Below are 20241 nucleotides of genomic sequence, written 5' to 3'. Positions count from 1 at the left end.
AGTCCAATCCCATTGTTGTGTTTGCCCTTGATCTGATCTACCATTTGATCCAACAATACCACTCTTGGGGATATACCCAAAAGACTGTGACACAGGTTACTCCAGAGGCACCCGCACACCCATGTTTATTGCAGCACTATTCACAATAGCCAAGTTATGGAAACAGCCAAGATGCCCCACCACTGGCGAATGGATTAAGAAAATGTGGTATCTATACACAATGGAATTTTATGCAGCTATGAAGAAGAACGAAATGTTATCATTCGCTGGTAAATGGATGGAATTGGAGAACATCATTCTGAGTGAGGTTAGCCTGGCCCAAAAGACCAAAAATCGTATGTTCTCCCTCATATGATTTAACTTTTATGGCTCTTAGCGTCTTGGAGAATAACACCATTACACCTGTTTAGAAGGGTTGTGTAAAGTCTAAAGCAAATCCAACACACAATAAAAGTGTGTTGAGAATGAATGGGAAAATTCTTGAAACCTATGAAATTGCATGGGAAGGTGAGGCAGTAACATCAATAGCATAATGTGTGTGTGTGTGTGTGTGTGTGTGTGTGGCTATGACAATTACAGACAGTTTTATAATCTGATCCACTCCCTTGCCAATGAGGTCAGAATTTTTCTACTTGCCAGTTTCACTCTTATCCTTCACTTTCCATCAGTGAGGGCCTTTTGAAGTGTTAGTCTGGCCAGGCTGAAGGACAGCCCCCAGAATTCCCTCTCTAAGAGTGTATCTCCCTGTAGCTGGGACCCAAAGGGAAAGTTGGAGCACAGAAGGTATCACTGCCATTCTGCAGCATACAGTAAGTGTCCTCTTATTTCTTTGTTCACTTTCTGTGGTTTCAGTTATGTATAGTCAACTAAAGCCCAAAAATATCAGATGGAAAATTCCAGCCATAAACAATTCATAAGTTCATAAATTGTGTGCTATTTAAAATAGCATAATGGTATCTCACACTCTCTTGTTCTCCAGCTCTCCAGGATGGGACATGAATCATCTATTTGTCCAGTATATGCACAATGTATATGCTATCACCTGTTAGTCACTTAGTCGTCTCAGTTATGACAGCAACTGTTGAGGTATTGCACTGATTGTGTCAAAATAACTTTTGCATAGTAACCTAACACTGCATCACCATGTCTACACCATTCACCTCACTTCATCTCACTGCAGTGGCACTGCACCTCATCTCACATCATCACAAGGAAAAGAAGGGCAAAGACAAAAAAATAAGGTATGTAGAGAAAAGGAGGGAGAGAGGTTGAGAGAGAAGGGGAAGGAGAAAGAACACTCACATAATTTTTACAGTGTATTTATAATTATCCTATATTGTTAATCTTTTATTCTCATTTATAAATTAAACTTCAGCTAATGTTGCCGATCTGTTATGTGGATGATTTTTGGATTAGATTTTGTCATTGGTAGGCATGTATAGGGAGCATAGTATTTAGGGTTTAGTACCCTCCTCGCATTTAGGCATTCACTGTGGGGGAGGCACTGGAGACATAAGTCGCATGGATAAGATAGACTCCAATACATCCATCTTTTCTCAGTAGCTCAATCAAACAGTTATCTAGGTGTTGCTATGAATGGGTTTTGCAGCTAGGATTGAAATCCTTTATCTCCATTATTTCCAGTCAAAAGGGCTATAATCCTGTGTGGGCTTCATTTAACCAGAAGGCTCTAAAAGAGAGCTTGCTTAGTCCTTTGAGGAGATTCCAAGCACCTCCTGGGGCAGTACCTGCTATCCTGCTATCCTTTCTCCTGACCCTCTTTCCTTATTGCTCCCTTGCATACAAGCATTAACACAAATAACACATATATGCACATATAACTTATATATACACATATATAGGACTCTACTCTTGTCAGTGATCTTCCCTTCTTTACTGACCACCCTAAGAACTTTGGACTTGATTAGCTATCATTCAGATAGGGTGAGCCATTTCACCAAATACCATAAATTCATTTGCGTAAGTAAATATCTCCTCCTAATTGTACTACTCTGGTTGAACCCCAGTTTCCAGTTGTTTGCTTGTATTGATAACATTACTCCATCCACGTGTGTTCTTATGCTTCAAGAAAAGTCGGCCTCAGTTTCCAAGTATACTTGGAGACACATGCTTCTGGGGCACATTCCATGCTGGGGAAATGAGCTGAAGAAGCAAGCCCATTTTTAATGTAACAATAAAGCCTAACAAGAGCCCAGTGATGACTTCCTTTGGAGTCTTCACTTCCATCTTCTACGGCTCAGGATCACTTCCTGGGCTCACAATTTTCTGGATATGGTGTTCCCTTCTTAGGGTTTTTCCAGTGTGAACCTAAAGTGATCTACCAGCTTATTTGTTCCCCTTTACAGTTTGTCCTGAGCAATCAAGATAGATGACCAGCTCAGGTAAGTTTGTTCAATGATCCCAGAGAAAGAAACACTAAATCAATCTATTGGGGAAATATTAATGCTCTCATTAGGAGGCTTAATTATTCACATCAGCCTCTGGTTTTGTGTGTGTGTGTGTGACATTAATTCCATTTCTGACTTCAGAGCAATTGCTCTTCTCAAACTTGCAAGACACCCAACATGTGCTCTCACTTTCCAGAATGCTAAAATCTTTTGCAAACACACACACACACACACACACACACACACACACACACGAAGCATATCTCCTTTGAGTATTTGGGCCGAAACTCATAACTTCTCTCATGCAACTCAGACATACATTCTTATCATTTTTCCATTTGGATTAATAACAGTGGAAACAGGCCCACATTCATTGATTTCTGTGTGCCAACCACTGTTTTAAATGCTTTAAATATATCAACTGATGTCTAGCATCTTTAGTAGTGCCAATTTTATTATCTGTATTTTACCAATAAGGGAATTGAGACACAGGTGATTAGCATCTTGTCTGAAGTCCCCTAACTGAAAAACTCAAGAGTGAAGGAGATAGGTTTTGAACCCAGGCAGTCTAGTGCTGGAAACCATACTATTAATCTTTAGAATAAGGCATCACTTCCTGCGCAGAGTACTTATTGTACTACGCTTCTCTCTTATTTGCCTCCCCATGAGATTTTACTTAGTTAAAAAAAAAAAAGTCCCTGCACCTTCTCTTGTCTGCTCCTCTGGCTCCCTGTCCCCCAGCAGCACACAGTTACTCTTAATGACTACCTGGGAATAAGGATGCAAGTTTATGTAGGACAAGATAGGCCTTCTGGATTTTTCATCTTGAGCCTCCTCCCACAGTCATCACACAAACCTAGACTTCTTTTCACGAGACCGAAGGACCTTCAGCATCCTTGCATCCACACTGCACACAGGCAACATTTCACATCATCTACAAGGAGAGAGCAGCTCATCTCCCCACCCACCTGAGCAGCATTTTCCAGATGGATAGTTCTGCCAGAGGCACTCCACTAGCAGAAGCAAATACAGCCCAAACAGCTTTTTGTCATGTACCTGTCTTTCCTCAGAGCTCTGCCTCACCTTACTGAGTCAGTGGGGAGGAGGTAAACCCCCAGGGGTTAAACAAAACAAAGCTTCTTTAGAATTTGAGGGGATTTCAATTCTGACTGAACCACCAGGTTCTTACCCTCAGGGGACATCAGAGTTGGAGGGGTTTTTTGTTGTTCCTGTTTTTTTTTTAGCCAAAGAAATTTTTTTCCCCTTTGGATAAAATAACATCAAAAACACTGTTCTGATGAGTAGGATATTAATCAAATATACTGCTTCCAAGTAGACTGAGGGCTCGGAAGAGCTGGATAACTACGGGTAGGAAAAATAATAATGAGTTTCAAATGCATGAAGGGCTCTCCAGCTAAAATTAAAATAATAAGTAAATAAATCAAGTGAATAGGCCAGCATTATAGAATTGCTTGAGGTCACTCATTTATTGAATAAGTGTGTTTTCTCAACCTGAGCCTATGCTGTGCCAGTCACTGTGCTAGAAATGAGAGCCTCTGTCCTCACAAAACTTGTTGATAGAATGCAAAGAAGCACACCATGACACCAGCTGCAACAGCTGGTGTCCAACCGACTCATGGTTTAGTGGATGACTACCTCTTTTTGCTTACCCAGTATCCCTTCTTTTGTGACTAGCACACGGATATTTCCTTTGGAAATCAACTTCTACATCAGTATCAGTTTCATGTGTCCCTGGGGATAGACAGCTTCAGAGATAAGCAAGTGACCAAAGTCATGCCATCAGAGCCACCCACTCACTTGGGACTTCAATGCTGGATTTTCCAATCTCTCAGCAATAAGTCATATGTAGCTAGACTGTTACATACTTCCTGAGAATAAAAGCAACATACTGGAAAGCAGAACCCTATGGTCTAGAGTTACATGGAATCCTAATTACATTGTCTGAACCCAAATTCAGTTCTCCTGAAGTCACATCTACTTTGGGACTTTTGAAATACATAAGTTAGACTTCTCCCACTGCTTTTTCCCCCTTAAGTCAGTTTGAGTTTGGATTCTATCCTTTGCAACATCTTGAATCAGGACAGTTAAGAATTCCATTCATTTGCAGCTGGCCCTTCAATGGGGAAAACATCCATGCACTGCTGGAGAGACTTTGATTTGGAGGCCAGCTCCACTGCCATTCATCACCTCTCACATTTAGGACCCTTCTTTCTTTGTTCCCTCACCTCTAACCTGGCAGTGTTAACAGAGCTTTCTTCACAAGTTTGCTGGAGGATGCAATGAGACCAAGGATGCATAGTGCCTGGCACAGTGCCTGGCCCCCAATAAAGGGCAGCCATTGTGATTAGGATGATAATGGTTATTATCACAATCATCATCACAAACATCCAGAACCCTTTCTTGGCTCCACGCCCTCCCTTCCAGCAACAGCTCTGTCTCCTTGACCTTTCTTCAAAACCAAACTCTTTCTGAAAGATCACGCATTCTCTCTGTTGCTCTTTTTATTTTCTGTCCCCTGATTTCCATCCTCTCCAATCAGGCTTTCTTCCCATTAAACTATTGAAATTGCTATTGTCAAGATCGCCTATGAACTTCATCTCACTAAAAACAATCATTAAATTTCCTCTCATTTTACTCAGCCCTAGTGGCATTCCTCACAGCAGACATACTCTTTCTCATGAATCTCTGTCCTCACTTGCCTTCTGGGACACCACACACCTGGCTTTTCTCTACCTTACTAACCTACACTATCTCAACCTCTGCAGGCTCCTCCTTTCCTGATCCTCCCTCTACACTCATCTTATGCCATTCATACCTGGATGGGAAAAGTACTCAATAGTTAAGGCTTAGAAAGAAAGACCTCTAGTTCCAAGCACTCCCCGAGATCTAGACCCTTCCCTCTAACTGTTGTGGCAATATAGTCAGAGGAGAAACCAAGCAACACTCGGAGGAGTGGAGAACTCAGATTTTAATTTTTACGCTAGCGGGCCCAGACGTGTACCAGTGTCTGAGCCCCGAACAAAGGATTCACAGGATATTTAAAAGGCAGTGCAGGGTATCAGGTTACAAAGAATGTGCTCTCCCATAAAGTAGGGCTAGTAGTGGGTTAGAGACCTGAGGTTTAGGTAAGAGCAGTGGGGGGAGGTCTGCTTTGGAAAGTTTATTTACAAATGGAGACAAAGGAAGGCAGGAATGGGTGCTCATCTCTGCATGGTGCCTTTCATCTTGGTCCCAAACTTTTGCATGGCTCTAATGGGCAACTCCTTACAGCTCTGTCCGAGGTTACAGCTTTTAATTGACAGTTTACCATGTTTTACAACCCTGTTTCAAGGCTATCTTCCTCTTCATAACCATCCATATGACACCTTTGTGAGGATGTATAGCAAGTGTAATATGTACAAAACTGATGGCAAACTCACCAACCTTCTCTTCCCCTGAGATCTGCTTTTCCTCCTGGGATCCATCTTGATAAACAGCCTGACTGTTGGTATTCTATTAGGCCAAATCCTACACATCATCTTTGGTTCCTATTTTCCTGGTCAACAGGTCCAACCTACAAGCAGCTACTGTAGACTCTGACCTCAGATCTTTTCTGATCCAGATTCCATCTCATTTCCTCTACTTTTTACCTGAGTCCAAACATAGAACTGCAGTAACAACCTCCAGGTGGTCCCCATGCCTTACAGTGAGAGATCAGATCACACTTCCACTACCTCAAAACCTCCACAGCCTCCAAATGCACCTATGACAAAATCCCATGGTGCTTATTCTCTATGTGATAACTGTGTGCTTCTTAGACCACCACTTTGAAACTCATTCTACCTGCTCACCCTCTTCACCCTTCTTGGATTCCAGGCATCCTCAGATCTGCCACCCAGGTTCTTACCTCAGACCTTTGCTGTGCTTCCTGGCTGGCTTTGCATCATTTAGCTCTTTGCCCTCCCCAGAGAAGCTTTGCCTGAGTATGGCACCCAAAGTCATCTCTTTCTTGTCCCCACTCACTCTCTGTTTCTCCTGCATTCTGCTTTATTTTCTTCGTATTTCTTATCATTTCTACCTGTTTGTTGTCTGCCTTCCCTTTTTGGCATGCTATCACATAAGCATAGATGCATGACTCACTGGGATTTAAAATCAGTAGGTAAAGACTGTTCAAATCTAACAGTCAGAAGAGAGGAATGCCTGAAGCTTCTCTCCACACAAAGTACCTTGGAGAGCCTAGTGTGTAACCCTGGAGTTGAGAAACACTTCCAAGTGCAATGCTTACCAATGAGGAAGCTGCCTCTATCATACAATACTGCCTCTGTTGTAAAAGAAATTATGATAATTTAAAATACTTGGCATTCAAAGTACTTAATAAGCCCAATTATCATGGATTAGGAAAAAACAAACAAACAAACAAACAAATGAGAGGTGAGGGACTCAGTGAATGAGCTATAAGTAATTTTTATTCTATATGTGGCACCTATTAAGAAGTCATCTGTGGTCATTCTTGAAATCTGATATAAAATTGATTGTAATTTCACAAATTACTTTGTGGCCCTAATAGGAAAAATGAGAGGCTGAGACAGGCACAGTGAACATGAGTGCAGAATGATTACCTGCACTAAACATCTAAATCCATACTTGTTTAGAGTCTCTGGGGAATTGGAAATCAATAGGGTAAGCCAGATCAATGCTAAATCTCTCCCAAGATTCAGTAAATCTCTAATTGTAGAAAGAATGTCTCTTTCTGTGAAAGTAATAAACCAGGACACATTAAAGAATAAATCTAGTGTGAAATTAACTAATTATTTCAGACATCCCCAAAATATTAAATGTCTAGAGAAAAGGTTGTTCTTTCACATGAGGCAACGTTCTTCTAAACTTAGGTTAGCTGGACTTTATCCTATGGCTAAAATATTCTTATCTGATTAATTCAGTCTGATTCTAATCACATCTACCCTCTGCCAGCCCTCCAGCATATGCAGTATTCAGATTATTTCACATTAACTTTTAATTATTATGTATGATTTTGTAAGTGCAAAATCTCATTCATAGACATTGTTGTCTTCATAAAGCAGATTGACAACTCCTCGAGGGGAGAGGCATTAGATTGCTCACTCTTTACCCTATGTCTTTCATTCCCCTTCACCAGGATTATATTCCTCATGTTTCCCTAGTCAGAATCACATGTGAAGTCCCTGGCTCCAGAGTCTAAAGGAATGGCCCTTATATAGATCTGTCACCAAGAGGGCCTGCGGAGAACATGCACTGGCATGATCATAGATCAAAGGTTTGATTCACAGTTTTGCAGGTACAAGGACAGCTAGATTTGAAGCAGACACAACTGTGTGTGCTGGCTACTCTTTAACGGTCTCTTCAGCCCTACTCTTCACCTTTCCTGCTCTATTCTGTGCCCTTGGAGACTAACCTCTACAGATACCATCACCCAGGTTTACCTGGCCCTCCATTTCTGGTTGGGCTTGACCAGTAGAATTCTCCAGCAGGAAGTGGGAAGGGGTGGGAAGAGAGGTAGGGGCCTATAAGCCCTCTCTTTTGGGTAGCTCTTCTTCTAAAGCTATAACCCACACCTGGACCTGTCAGCTGCTCTTCTCCCTGACCTGGTATGCCACTGATGGTGACCATTCCCACTGGTCCTTGTCATTATTGCACGAATTTTGACCACACCTCCATAATTGTCCTTTCATTACAACCCTTCCATTAAGTTCATTGGCATTCCTACAGGGCCCTCTCAAGTCTTCAGGCCCTGTGTGCCCAGGGAGAGGTACACTCACTAAGCAAAAAGGTGTGAGCTCCTATGATGAATAAGACAATGTTCTAGATGTGTGTAATGTACAAAATTAATCAAACACCCTTCCTTCTCTAATACTGTACATCTATGATGTAACACATCATAACATAGTATATTTTTATTGGTGCATTGTCTGCCTTCCTCACTGAACTAGGAATACCTGGAGTGCTGGAACTTTGTTTTACTTGCACTTGGCAAGTACCTGACTTTGACCTTGTCTACATTTGCAAAAGCTCTAGAAGAATTTTAAGATAAGTAATAAAGCCAGGGCCAGGTAAACAAAATAGAATATAATGTAATAAATGTTTAAAAGTAGAATGGTCAAAGCTATGAAAACACAGAGGGGGAGGGTAAGGCTTGATCCTGACTTAGTCAAGTAAAATGAGGAGTTAGGGAAAAGAGATTGTAGACAGGAGGTGAAGTATGACATGGGGTTTCAAGGATGAGTAGATGTTTATAAAAATAAAGTGGACAAAGGAGAAAGGGAGCAGCCTGAAATGAGAGCACTGGAGATGCAAAGGATCCCAATGTGGTAGATACACACAGAACCTGATAGGAAGAGAGAGGCCAGCAAGACCAAGACAGAAAGGCGAAGCACAGTAAGAACACTGTTGACCCCTGAATTGGTAGGAATCTCTGCTTACCCCAATCTCTATCCTATGGCATGATTTCTAGGACCTTCATATTTCAGAACAAGGCTAAGGTCACCCTCTTGTCATGGCAACATCTAGAAGAGATGACTGAATCAGAGGTCACTGGCATTATGTCATGGTCCCTAGCAGCTCACAGTCCACTTATTTGTGTATCTCCTTTGGGTTCCTGAGCTCTCCCATAAGGAAAAGAAGAACTTTCATTTCTATCTTTTGCCTAACTTGACGTCGACTGCTGCGAGTCTATATTTAACTTCAGTATTTTCAAGATAAAAATAAAAATAATATGGCAAGATGTCTTTACAGTCAATAGACAGAAGTAACACTTGTGCTTTTGGAGACAAAAGAAGCCTGGTGTTTAAGATATCCACAGGGTTGACTCCAAGTTGGCTGCAGCCTCACTGAGCCATGCTACCTCCCTAGAGTCCTAGATGAACCAGGAGATGAGAGGTCCAAGAAACCTTTGCAGCATACTTCAGGCATATGGGAATTTTACAAGGCCCTTTATCTTTTGCCTTTGAAATGAACCAGATTTTCCTTCAGTATTACCTTGTGAAATTCTAGCAGACTGATTTAATGATAGGAACTTTTGATGCTTTGCTATATCATTCAAAGATCAATGCCTTAATATCACAGATCAATATTAGGGACCTATCTAGAATTGTGTTGCCAGTCTGACACCACTTACAGATAAAACACAAGGAAGACACCTAAAATGTTTCTGAGGCTAGAGTGTTGGTACTCGAAGGATCTTCTGATAATTTACCTTGATTTTTCTCAAATTTCTGAGGGTCTCCAAAACCTTTCAGGGTGTCTGTGAGGTTAAAACTATTTTCATAATAACATTAAGAAATTATTCATGTTCTTCATTGTATTGGCACTAGTGGGTAAGCCAGCAGGTGCCTCAGCACAAATGTAGGTAGTACAGCCACTGTGGCAGCTGGCAAGCAAAGAAAGAGAGGAAGAAAGTTAGGGTCCCAATACTCACTCCAAGGCACACCCCCCAATGACCTAACTTCCTTCCACTAGGTCCCACTTCCTGAAGGTTCCAGGACTCCACACATTTGCAGTAAAACCTCAAAGCCAGTTTCACTTAAGAATGTCCTTCATAGCTAGGGCGTGGCTCAAGTGGCAGAGAGCTTGCCTAGCAAGCATGAGGCCTTGAGTGCAAATCCTAGTACTTCCAAAAAGAAAAAAAAAGAATGTCCTTCCTAAAGAATAAAATAGTAAATGTGTTAAATCTAAACTCTTGAACATGAATACTTTTATTATTGGTGAGATGAGATGGAAAGTTCACACAAAGCGTTTCTGCTTACACTCACATACAGTCATGTATTGCATAACAATGTCTGAGTAAACTAAGAGACACATTTATGACAGTGGTCCTATGATATTGTCAGGGAGCAGAAAGTTTCCCATCACCTAGTGATGTGGCAGCCATCATAGTGTCAGAGTGCAATGCATTACTTGCATGTTTGTGATGATGCTGGTATAAACAAATCTATTGCTCTGTCAGTTGTACAAAGATTTAGCACATATGCTATAATTAACTCCTGGAGTGTCCCCCAAAGGCCCGTGTGTTGACAACTTGGTCCCCAGCCTGCAGTGCTATTTGGAGGTAATGGAATCTTTAGGAGATGGGGCCTACTAGAAGGAAATTAGGTCACTGGTGGAGGTATCTCTGAAGGGGATATTGGGACCCTGACTCCCTTCCTCTCTCTGCTTCCCAGCAGCCATGAACTGAACAGGCCTCCTTCCCCACACACTCCTACCATGATGTACTGACTCCACAGGCCCAAAGCAGCAGGGTCAAGCAACCATACACCGAAACCTCTGAAACCATGAGCCAAAATAAGTCTTTCCTTTGTCTAGGTTGACTTATCTCAGGTATTTGTCATAGCAACTCAAAGCTGACCAACACAACATCCAACCATGTCCAGTCTAGAATACTTAATAATGATAATAAATGACTATTACTGCTTCATGTATTTACTATACCATATTTTATCATTATTTTGAGTATATCCCTTCTACTTATGAAAGCAAGGTTTACTGTGGACAGTCTGCCATGCACACTTGCAGGAGCCACATACGTGTCATTAATGCATGTCTTTGTTGCATCAAACGGCCATGTTAGTGATTGTCCTACACCACTGAGGTTTGTGAAAACATGCTCCATGATATTCATACAGCTATGAAATTGCCTGATGACACACACACTTCTCAGAACATATCCTTGTTGGTAAGTGATGCACAACTATACTACAGTTGTCTTAAGGAAACACACTTGTCTTTGAGTTGCAAGCTAAACCAGCTGCCGTGTCCACGGAGTGTGATGTTTGCTTGAAAAAAAGACAGATGATCTGTGGTATTAAGTCTTGTGAGCTCAGCAGTTATTAACTCAAAAGTGAGTGAAGTGAGTTAGTCGCTTCATGGACACCAGTGGAGAGACCTGTTACCAGTGCTGAACTTGGAGTTATCAGGTGAAAATTAGAATTTTGGAAAACTTTAATCAGATACCATTACAATTACAGCTTCCAATACCCCACCTTTTCTAATGAGATGTGTGGTGATATTCACAGTGGAGAGACAGGATTTTGAATTTTAGATTTGCAACCATCTACCTATCAAAATTTTTTAAGCCATTTCACCCTCTGGTTTTCACATTACTAAACTTAAATTAGAATAATGGCTTTTTGAGGTCAATGTACCACTCCTTCCTTCTGCTTCCTTCCTCTCTTTTCTTCCCTCTCCTTCCCTCTTTTCCTCTCCCAGGTTTCACAGAAGTGCATTAAAGTACTTCTAAGTGCAATAATCAGTGTTCTATCACTGCTCAAGGTTTCAGAAGTTTCGGTCCCCCTTTGCTTTTGGGCTTGCAAGGCAGAACATGGTGGCAGGGAGCATGTAGTACATGAAGTTACATGCCTCATGTGGCTATGAGACAGAGAGACAAGAAGAGTAGAGGTCCTGCTCTGTCCTCAAGAGGACATCCACTAGGCTCCACCTTTTAAAAGCTCCAAACATTGCCACACACAGGCACATGTAGAACAGCAGCATTCTACCCTTAAAATAAACCTTAGCACTTGTCATGTGCAGGTCAAGGTCAGCTGTAGGGATAAAGGGGGACAACAGGTAGGGGCCAGGTGTGCGGGGAAGGAGACAGCCATCCATGCTGCAGCTCTGGCAGCTCCACCTTGCCAAGGCAGCTGTAGCCATCCTCTGGTGCAGCATGACAGGGCCTGCCAGGTGTGAAAACAGGCATCCTGCTGGGAAGAAGTCTCCCTGCTCAAGACAGTAAGTTCTTGTGAAAGATGCTGATAAAACCTCCCAGTAAAATTTAAGCACAAAGCCCACATGGAGGACTGGGAACCCCTGTGCGTGCACAACAGTCCAGCACAGAATGCTTGTGTCTGAGTGACTGGCTGGTCTCTCCAGCTGATTTTCTACAAGGAAATTGTCCTCTTAAGTCTCCTAAATACAAGACAACACCTGGCAGTTTCCAAAAGGGTCCTACATTCTCCTCTTCCTTTCCTTTTTAGTCTATCTAGTCTGCAGTCACAAAGAACAAATCACACAGAGGCTGTCTTTGCTTTCTTTTACTAAATACAAGAAGGCAGGGGAATGGGAAGTGGGGACAAAGGGGGCAGGGATTCAAAGAGTCCTGGAGACAGAAAGGAAGCATGCTTGTGGGGGCTAAATTGCATTGAACATAATAAACTATAGTCTTGAAATGAGTGTTCCAATTGAGTTTTGCTGTAAACACTAATATTTCCTCCATGCTGCTGCTCTCCTCTGGGGAGATCTCATGTATATTTCACTATGTGTCCTATCTACTATTACACTCATACATCAAAGGATCTGAGGACAAGGAACCTGTTTTTGAAAACATTATTCTTTTAAAGATTTATCCTCTCATCTTGACCACCTCCTTAGCTGAAAGGGAGAAGTTCTCCATAAATTATTTTAATGTGCTATGCAAAGGGATCTTCTCACCTCTTCCTCAAAAAATTTTCCCAAAGTGAAATTACACAGAAACCTTGATTTCATTCCTTTTTTTTTTTCCATCCAAATGCATTTAGGGACATTCAAAAATGGCACAAGAAAAAAATACAGAAGCAGGGCTGGGATTGAAAAATCTGAGAATTTCAATGAAACTTTTGAGGAAGTCCAAAGAAGGAAGGGGCTTGGTTGGCTACAACTAGGGTCACAACCAATGGTTTTTGAATAAGTTTCTTAGAAAAAGGTCATAAAGCCACCTTTCAGAGAATTCTCTTTAGACTAACCTATTTCAGTGTCATTCCAAAGATACCTCAATCTCAGAAATGCCCAAAGCCCCAAGTCTGCAGAGTCCACACCGTCAGGACAGGAGGGATCTAGTGCTACCCCTTACCGTAGACCTCACCCCTATGGTGTTTCCAGACTTCTCTTAGCTGCCTGTCCTTGCTCTTTCATACTGGTCAAACCCTGAGTGGAAGGGAGTTCATGGTTACCTGCTGGACCTTAAATCTTCCAGTCCCTTGCTGTCAGGATGTAAGCCAATTCACTATCAGCTCCCTCTCATGCCTTGTCTTCTACACACTGACTGGCACCACTGTGTTTACAAACAGGATGGAAAATCTTCCCAGAAAATATTATGTTGCAAATGACAGCATCTTACAAAACAGGGGCTCAGTCTCCTCCTTGTTTGTAGAATATAAGTTTTCAGTTTAATGCTAAGAATTTGAGTAAAGCTTGTGGCCCAGAATGTCACATCCTGCCTGCCTTCAGGTCTTTGTAATTTGTAGATAAGGTTTTCTGACCCCACTTATAGATTTCCCATGTCACTAAGAGCAGAACTGACTGAGCAGCATCCTGGGAGACATAACCACGGCCAACCCACACTGGCTGCTCTTTCAGATTTGGTTTCCTATCCCAGAAACCACATCACAAATACCAGCTCTGCTCACTGTTCCCAAGCATGGCTGTCCGCCCCGAGACTCTGCCTTGGTAAACCATATCCCACGCCAGTCTCTCTAGATTTCTGTTCCTATTACCTTGCCTGTTACCACTGCGTGTAATCAGCCTGTAACTAGAGTTGGGTCTTAAATGCCCCTGCATGACCTCACCATCTGTAGAGACAGTTGTGTCATCCTTGCATCTGACAGCAACCCTTCTCACACTGGGGTGAGGTCTCTGGGAATTAGAGACCTGTTTTACTGTCATTGCTCACAGGGCACATGCATCCATCCAGGGACCATTCACCAATGGACAGGCCCAGTTCCTAGTCTCTTTCCTTCCTGCCTCTTTCTGGCTGCTCCAGTCTACAAGAGCTGGGACAGATGGCTTGTGTCAAAGAGAGAAACAAGTAACCACAAAGTTGATGCCTTTGCACCCTGGACATCCTCTGAGAATTCCTTTTCCAGCCCAAATGTCTCCTTTGGTCAAACCCCACAGACTAGACCACTTCCCATGATGTCCAAGACGAGAAACCTATGTTATGTTCTTAGGAAAGGTGTCAGGAACCCATATTCCCTGCACCCTGGAGGATTCTCAGTGACACTGGGCAGTCTGTCCTACAGGGCACCTCTGAATAAGCACTCATTTTAACAGAATTTGAATACCAACTTTGGCACCTACTCTGCTGTTAGCTTTTCTTCAGTCTTATTCTCACAGAGCAGTTTGTGATCATTAATATGAGATAGTTCTTCAAAGCAATTCCTGAATTGAGAAAAACTTCCCACATATTTTTGTCTAGTGTGTTAACAGTGAGCAGGGTTTGATCACTTGGATGTGACAGAGACAGGGCTGGAAGACACTATTTTACCATCTTGAAACAAACAAAACAACAACAACAAAAGCTTTTCTTAAGCCCCTTGTATTAGGGTCTACTGCAAGGAAGGAAGCTGGAAGCAAAAGAAGGAAGAGTGAGGGACAGAGGGACAGAGAGCGAGGAGACAGGGGTCTCCAACCAACCTGCATCTGCATGGTTGCCAGAGGCCTGGACAGCAGGGCCTGAGATGAGAAGTCACAGGGCTAAAGAAGTGATGCGTCACAAGGCCCCGGCTCTCGCTCATTTCTGGAGCTTTGTCTCCACTTGGTGGTCAATCTCTAGTACTACAATCCACCCCTCCTATCTTCCTGGCTGAGGGCCCAACCTACATCTCTTTTACAATGAACAGTCAGTACCCATTAGCCAAACAACTTGAGAGCTGTGGGAGGGATCCCTGCACCTGAAGAAGTCCTCTTTTCCTCGTAGTTATACTGTTAGTTTGTGACAGCAGAACAAGGTGAACAGCCATTGGGATGAAGAGGCTTGGAGCTGGGTTCCAGCAAACACTATGTTTCAGGGAAGTCGTCTGTGGCTACTCAGAGGTCACCTTCTCTTAGTGGCCCTCCTTCCTATTCTAGACTGCTGGTGGAAGGGAAAATTGTCCTGTGTGCCCTGGGTGGTTCCTGAAATCCTTTTCCTTGGAACGGACAGGCCCCAAAGCCAGCTCTTTAGCGAAGAACAGATGAATGGGAGTTTGGGAACAGGGTATGCTGGGGAAACTGTTCAGAAAGAGCTTCCCAGGAGGGCAAGCCAGAATCTTATACCTCTGCTACCACATTATCTGGCCTGGAGTAGGTGGTCAGCAAATGTAAGAAAGGTTTTATTCATTTTCTCAAAAAAACCCCCATTAATTAGAAGCTTTCTATTGCTAAAGGTACAATACTGAACAAACAGGCCAAAATCACTGTCACATACTGTGTACCATGTCTGCCAGGCAGACAGTCACCAAGATAAATGCATAAAGCATTGTTTGATGGATATAAGGAACAGAAGAAAAACAAAACAAGGAAGGGGAAGGGAACTGTCAGGGGTCAAATGGGGTGAAGTGAAGACATATATCCCTTCATGGTGACAACAGGGTGCAGAGGAAATGCCTCAGTCTGGTGCTTGAAAAGCCAGGAACCTTGTAAAAGCTGGACTTCAGCAGGTGAGGGGTCCTACCAGAGGGAAGGACTAGATCCCTCTCTGTGCTGAGTTGGGGCCACAAAGTTAAACTGGGGCCTCAGGGTGCAGACAAATTCAGGAAACTGCCCTTGTAAACCATGTTCTCAGAGCTCACGTGGGAACAAGGGCAGAAGGAGCAGTGGCCTTGGGGGAAAGGGGTGCCGCTGATGGCACCGATACTCAGGGCTGAGGGTGTCTCCCAGGGAAGAGGTAACTGCCGTCCAGCTAGGATTCCCTCCAAAATGGGTGGTCTCTGGGGACTGTTTGCAGTCAAAGGTGCCCAGAGTCGAAGGTGAACAAGCAGGTGTTTACATATTATTTATTCTGTGCAGAGCTGCTGTTGCAAGTTGAATATCTTTTATTCAAAATGCTTCAAATCAGGAGTATTTTGGATTTCAATTTTTTGGGGGGTTTTGGATTGTTTGCATATATATATATATATATATATATATATATATATATATATATATATATAGTGAAATAACTTTAGGATGGGACCCAAGCCTAAATACAAAATTTATTTGTTTCATTTACACCTCATACACATAGCCCAAAGGTCATTTATACAATATTTTAAAATAATTTTTGCATGAAACAAACTTCACAGAATAGAATTTCCCACTTTTGACATGATGTCAGCCCTCAGGAATGTTCCACTTGCATTTATTTCTCTCATTTCAACAGGCAAACCTGGTTCTAGTGCTCTCTTGTAATAACCTCCCCAGACTTGTCTGCAGCCTCACCAGGCAGGTATCAGGGATTGCAGGGTGGAAAGCAGAGATGTTCTTTGGGTCTTTTAGGCCAGAATCTGCACAAAGCCAACTCCTGCCTCTTGCATGTGCCCACTACAGATGCTCTTTTGCCAAAAACACCCTCCTCTTTCCCTCCACCCATTCCTTCACATCCCAGATACAGCTTTTTCTGACCCAGGCAGGACCCACATCGTAGCCTGGCCCCCAGCTTGCCTGCTTTCTGTCTCCGCCCTCTGACTATATTCTCTCTCCTCAAACAGAGCATATGCTGCCTGAGGGAAAAACCATTTGGGGCATCTGTGTCTTTTTGAAAGTGAGAAGAATGGCCTTCCCAGGACATTATGTCAGCAGCACCCCATGCACCCCACTTCCTGCTAAAGAGAGGACCTGGCCAGGGTGCAGGGGAAAATGAGCAGGATCCCTGGCTTCCTCCATACTTTCTGACACTACTGGCTGTTTCCCTTGGCAAGGCAACCAATCCCATAATCAGTTCACAAACTGGGACTTTATACCCCAACCATGCCCCAACAATACAAATGTTCTTTGACCACTCAAGGCTAGCTGCTAACAGTGCTGAAAGAAACTTTAAGACCCCATGCTACTTCTGCTCTCTTTTGTAGATAGCCTGCTGAATTCCACAGAGGGTTTTGAACTTGTGTGAGGTTCTTAGTTCAAGGATCCTAATTCAGGGTGCCTGGCTTGGATCTTGCAATGTTTCACTGTAGTTGACTGACTTTAATCCCCTGTGCTGACTGCAGAATGCCACAACACCCTTGTCACCCTCTGTCCTTGGCCAGTTATTGGAATGCCCTCCACTCCATGCGTATGTCAAGTGAGGTCACCACTTCATCCTTTCTGTATCCCCCACATCCTTGTAAAGTTGTATTGAGATAATGTCAGGGAAAATTATCGGAAGAGGAAAGCCCTCAAGTGAGAAAAACTTGTTAATAATAAGCTGTGAGATTTGGCTCTAAGGAATTACCCCTTTTTTTGTTCTTTCCTTGCTACTCACTTAAGGCATAAAGTGCTTTTGAAATTGACAAACACTTCCATATACAGTAACACATTCTTGCAACAATCTCTTGAAGATGCATAATTAATGCCATTTAGCAGATTAAGAAACAGAGGCTCAAACAGTCATTTGCTCAAAGTTCTACATCCAATAAAACTAGGGCTTGAATAGGACATACTGAATTCCAACTCAAGGCTCTGAGTGCAAATCACTCCTGGGTGTTAATATGGCCACTAGTTCTACTTCATTTGGGGGACTCCCCTGAGGGTTGGAACCAGGAGCTGTCATCTTCAACTCTGACTGGACTGTTCAGAGGAATCTGGGCTGGCAGAATTTCAACTCCATTATCAACAGGACAAACTCATAGATGGAAGGAAAATTTAGAGATGTGCTGGTCTGCTTTCCTGTTTTACCCAGGAGTCCAGTGAGATCCACAGAAACCGGGTGATTTGCATCATCTGTACAAATCACATTCCCATATCCAACACACACTTTGGTGCCTGGAGCTGTCTCTTCCATTGGAAGAGCTGTTGTAGCTTCCATTGCTCTCACTGGCCCATCTTGCTGTCATTTGTGACTCCCACGTGACTCCATCCCCCAGTGAAGTGCTGTCACCCTGCTTTGCAATGTGGTCTTCCCCTTGGGGAAGAATCCATCCCATCAGCTCTGTCCCAGGGTATCTAGAGAGGTCTGGAGTGTTGTTATTCTCTTCCCTATATGTCTGATATTTTCACCTATATTTTTTATATCTGGGTGCCATCACACTGTGCCAGGTCAGTCCAGATTCTTTATACTCACCTTTTCATGCTGGTGTCAGACAAAACAACCTTGGGCCCTGCTGTCCCAAAGAAACCTACACAAAACTGAAGAAGAAGACAGCACCCGTCGAGACTGTCCTTAAGCAGTAATAAGCTTAAGCTTGGTTCAGAAGGGCAGATATACAGAAGCCAGCAGAAGCAGGGGACATTTGCTTCTATTACTGTAGAATAACATCACTTGGAGTTAGATACATGGAAGGAGTTTTGAGATTATCAAATCCAACATTTTAAATTATAGAAGAAATGAAATGCCAACTTTACTGAGATATTAGCTAGGAGACAGAACGATGTGGTGAAAAGAGGATGAGCTTGGGAGCCTGAAAATGCATATTTGAATTTTCCATACCATATATAAGTGGATTCACTTCGGGCAAGTTCTTTGAAACCCACAAAACTTCAGTCTTCCGATCTCCAAAATGGAGATAATAATGCCTACATGGAAGATTATCTATAAGGCAAAATGAAACCATTAGGCTTGACACACAGTATTTCCTTTTCTGAAAATTGACCAAACATGCTTTAATGCTGCTTGCCTTACCCAAGGGAGGAAGATTCATTTGAGAATAACTTGGAGGAACTTTTCTAAGCAGTAGTATGTCTTCTCCTCCTGGTCATGGGAGGGCTGGCATCACACCCGCAAGCCTGTAGCTGGGCAACGTGTGGACACCAAGGGACAACAGTACAAGCCCATTCCTCAGAAGCCGTGGGGAGGCTACTGAGTGCGAGTGCGCATGCGCAGAGGAAGCCGGGGCGGAAGGTGTGTCAAGTATGAGCTAGGGGAGTGTGAGTGCCCGGATGTGTGCGCACGTGCGCGTGGGCCTCCAAAGGGACAAATGGGATTGCCACACAGCCGCGCCCATGTCGTGGGCAGCCGTCTGGGCGGTTTCACAAACACAAAGGCGGAGGTGACAAAGACCACTAACTCTTACGTACTCTGTATAATAATCGTCATGGTAGAATTGCTCTTTCAAGGCAGAGCCTGGCTTGCAAGAGCCGTGGTTTGGCTGGAACCGGGAGAAGGAAGGCACGCTATCATCTCTGAAGAACAAGTGCCAATCCCTGCTCCCCGATAAATTCCACTTCTAACAAGTAGTGGGGGCTATTTACTTGGTGTCCTTAGTACATATTAACAATAAATAAAGCTTCAATAAATATGCAAAGCAAAAGCTAATTTAAATTGACATTTGTGCCGGGTGTGGTGAGAGAGAGAGTTCGTTACACCATAAAGTGATTTAGGATATATTACCTCGGGCATCTGCATTACAAATTTACCTCTCATTACAGCTATGTTAACGGGAAAAGGCAGCTTCTCAACAACATTCAAGGCAGAGTTTATTAGCATAAATTTGCATAATAATTAGCTCTGCAGCAAGCAAAGGCTGTCCTGTCTTTCAAACAGGCAACTTCCAATGTCAATTTTCTGTGCTTCACTGCCTGTCCCCGTTCTGTCTAAAGCTCCTGGAACCCCCTTGGCCTGCTTCTGCTAGCTGCTAGATTCCCTCTACTGGTCCATTGAGGCTCAAGACTTCAGAAACTGATTGTTTCTCTTGGGAGAAGGGGGATGCCAGTCTCCAACTGGGGACATGGGTGACCAGAATCCAGCTGCCAATTCTCCTGCCTGTGGACCAAGAGGCATAGCCTTAACCATTCACTCCCACTCTCCACACCATGGAAAAAAATAGCTGTATGGTTAGTTCCTAAAGAGGATACAGCCCTAAGTAATAGTTTGTTGTTTTTTGAAATTCATAAACCCATTTGTTGTTTATCAGCAGCTTCCTTTATAATTATGTTGTCTCTCAGCTAATATGATAATTAA

General features: G+C 43.0%; 1 protein-coding gene across 2 annotated transcripts in view; it reads right to left on the bottom strand.

Annotated features, from left to right (window-relative positions):
- The window catches only part of Opcml (opioid binding protein/cell adhesion molecule like), a 1098377-nt gene that overhangs the window by 602366 nt on the left and 475770 nt on the right, over positions 1 to 20241 (bottom strand). Inside the window, exon 1 of one of the 2 annotated variants that reach the window (XM_074066318.1) lies at positions 18964 to 18997. The exons of the other annotated variant lie outside the window; for it this stretch is intronic. Coding sequence (XP_073922419.1) covers positions 18964 to 18982 — 19 coding nt within the window. The 5' untranslated portion in view covers positions 18983 to 18997. Of the gene's footprint in view, positions 1 to 18963; positions 18998 to 20241 lie in introns of those variants that run through there. 2 annotated transcript variants of the gene reach the window in all.

This window comes from Castor canadensis, chromosome 2 (genome assembly GCF_047511655.1).
Source record: "Castor canadensis chromosome 2, mCasCan1.hap1v2, whole genome shotgun sequence".
Lineage (NCBI taxonomy): Eukaryota > Metazoa > Chordata > Mammalia > Rodentia > Castoridae > Castor > Castor canadensis.
Note: the sequence above shows the minus strand (reverse complement) of the source record. Positions and strands in the feature narration are given on the sequence as shown.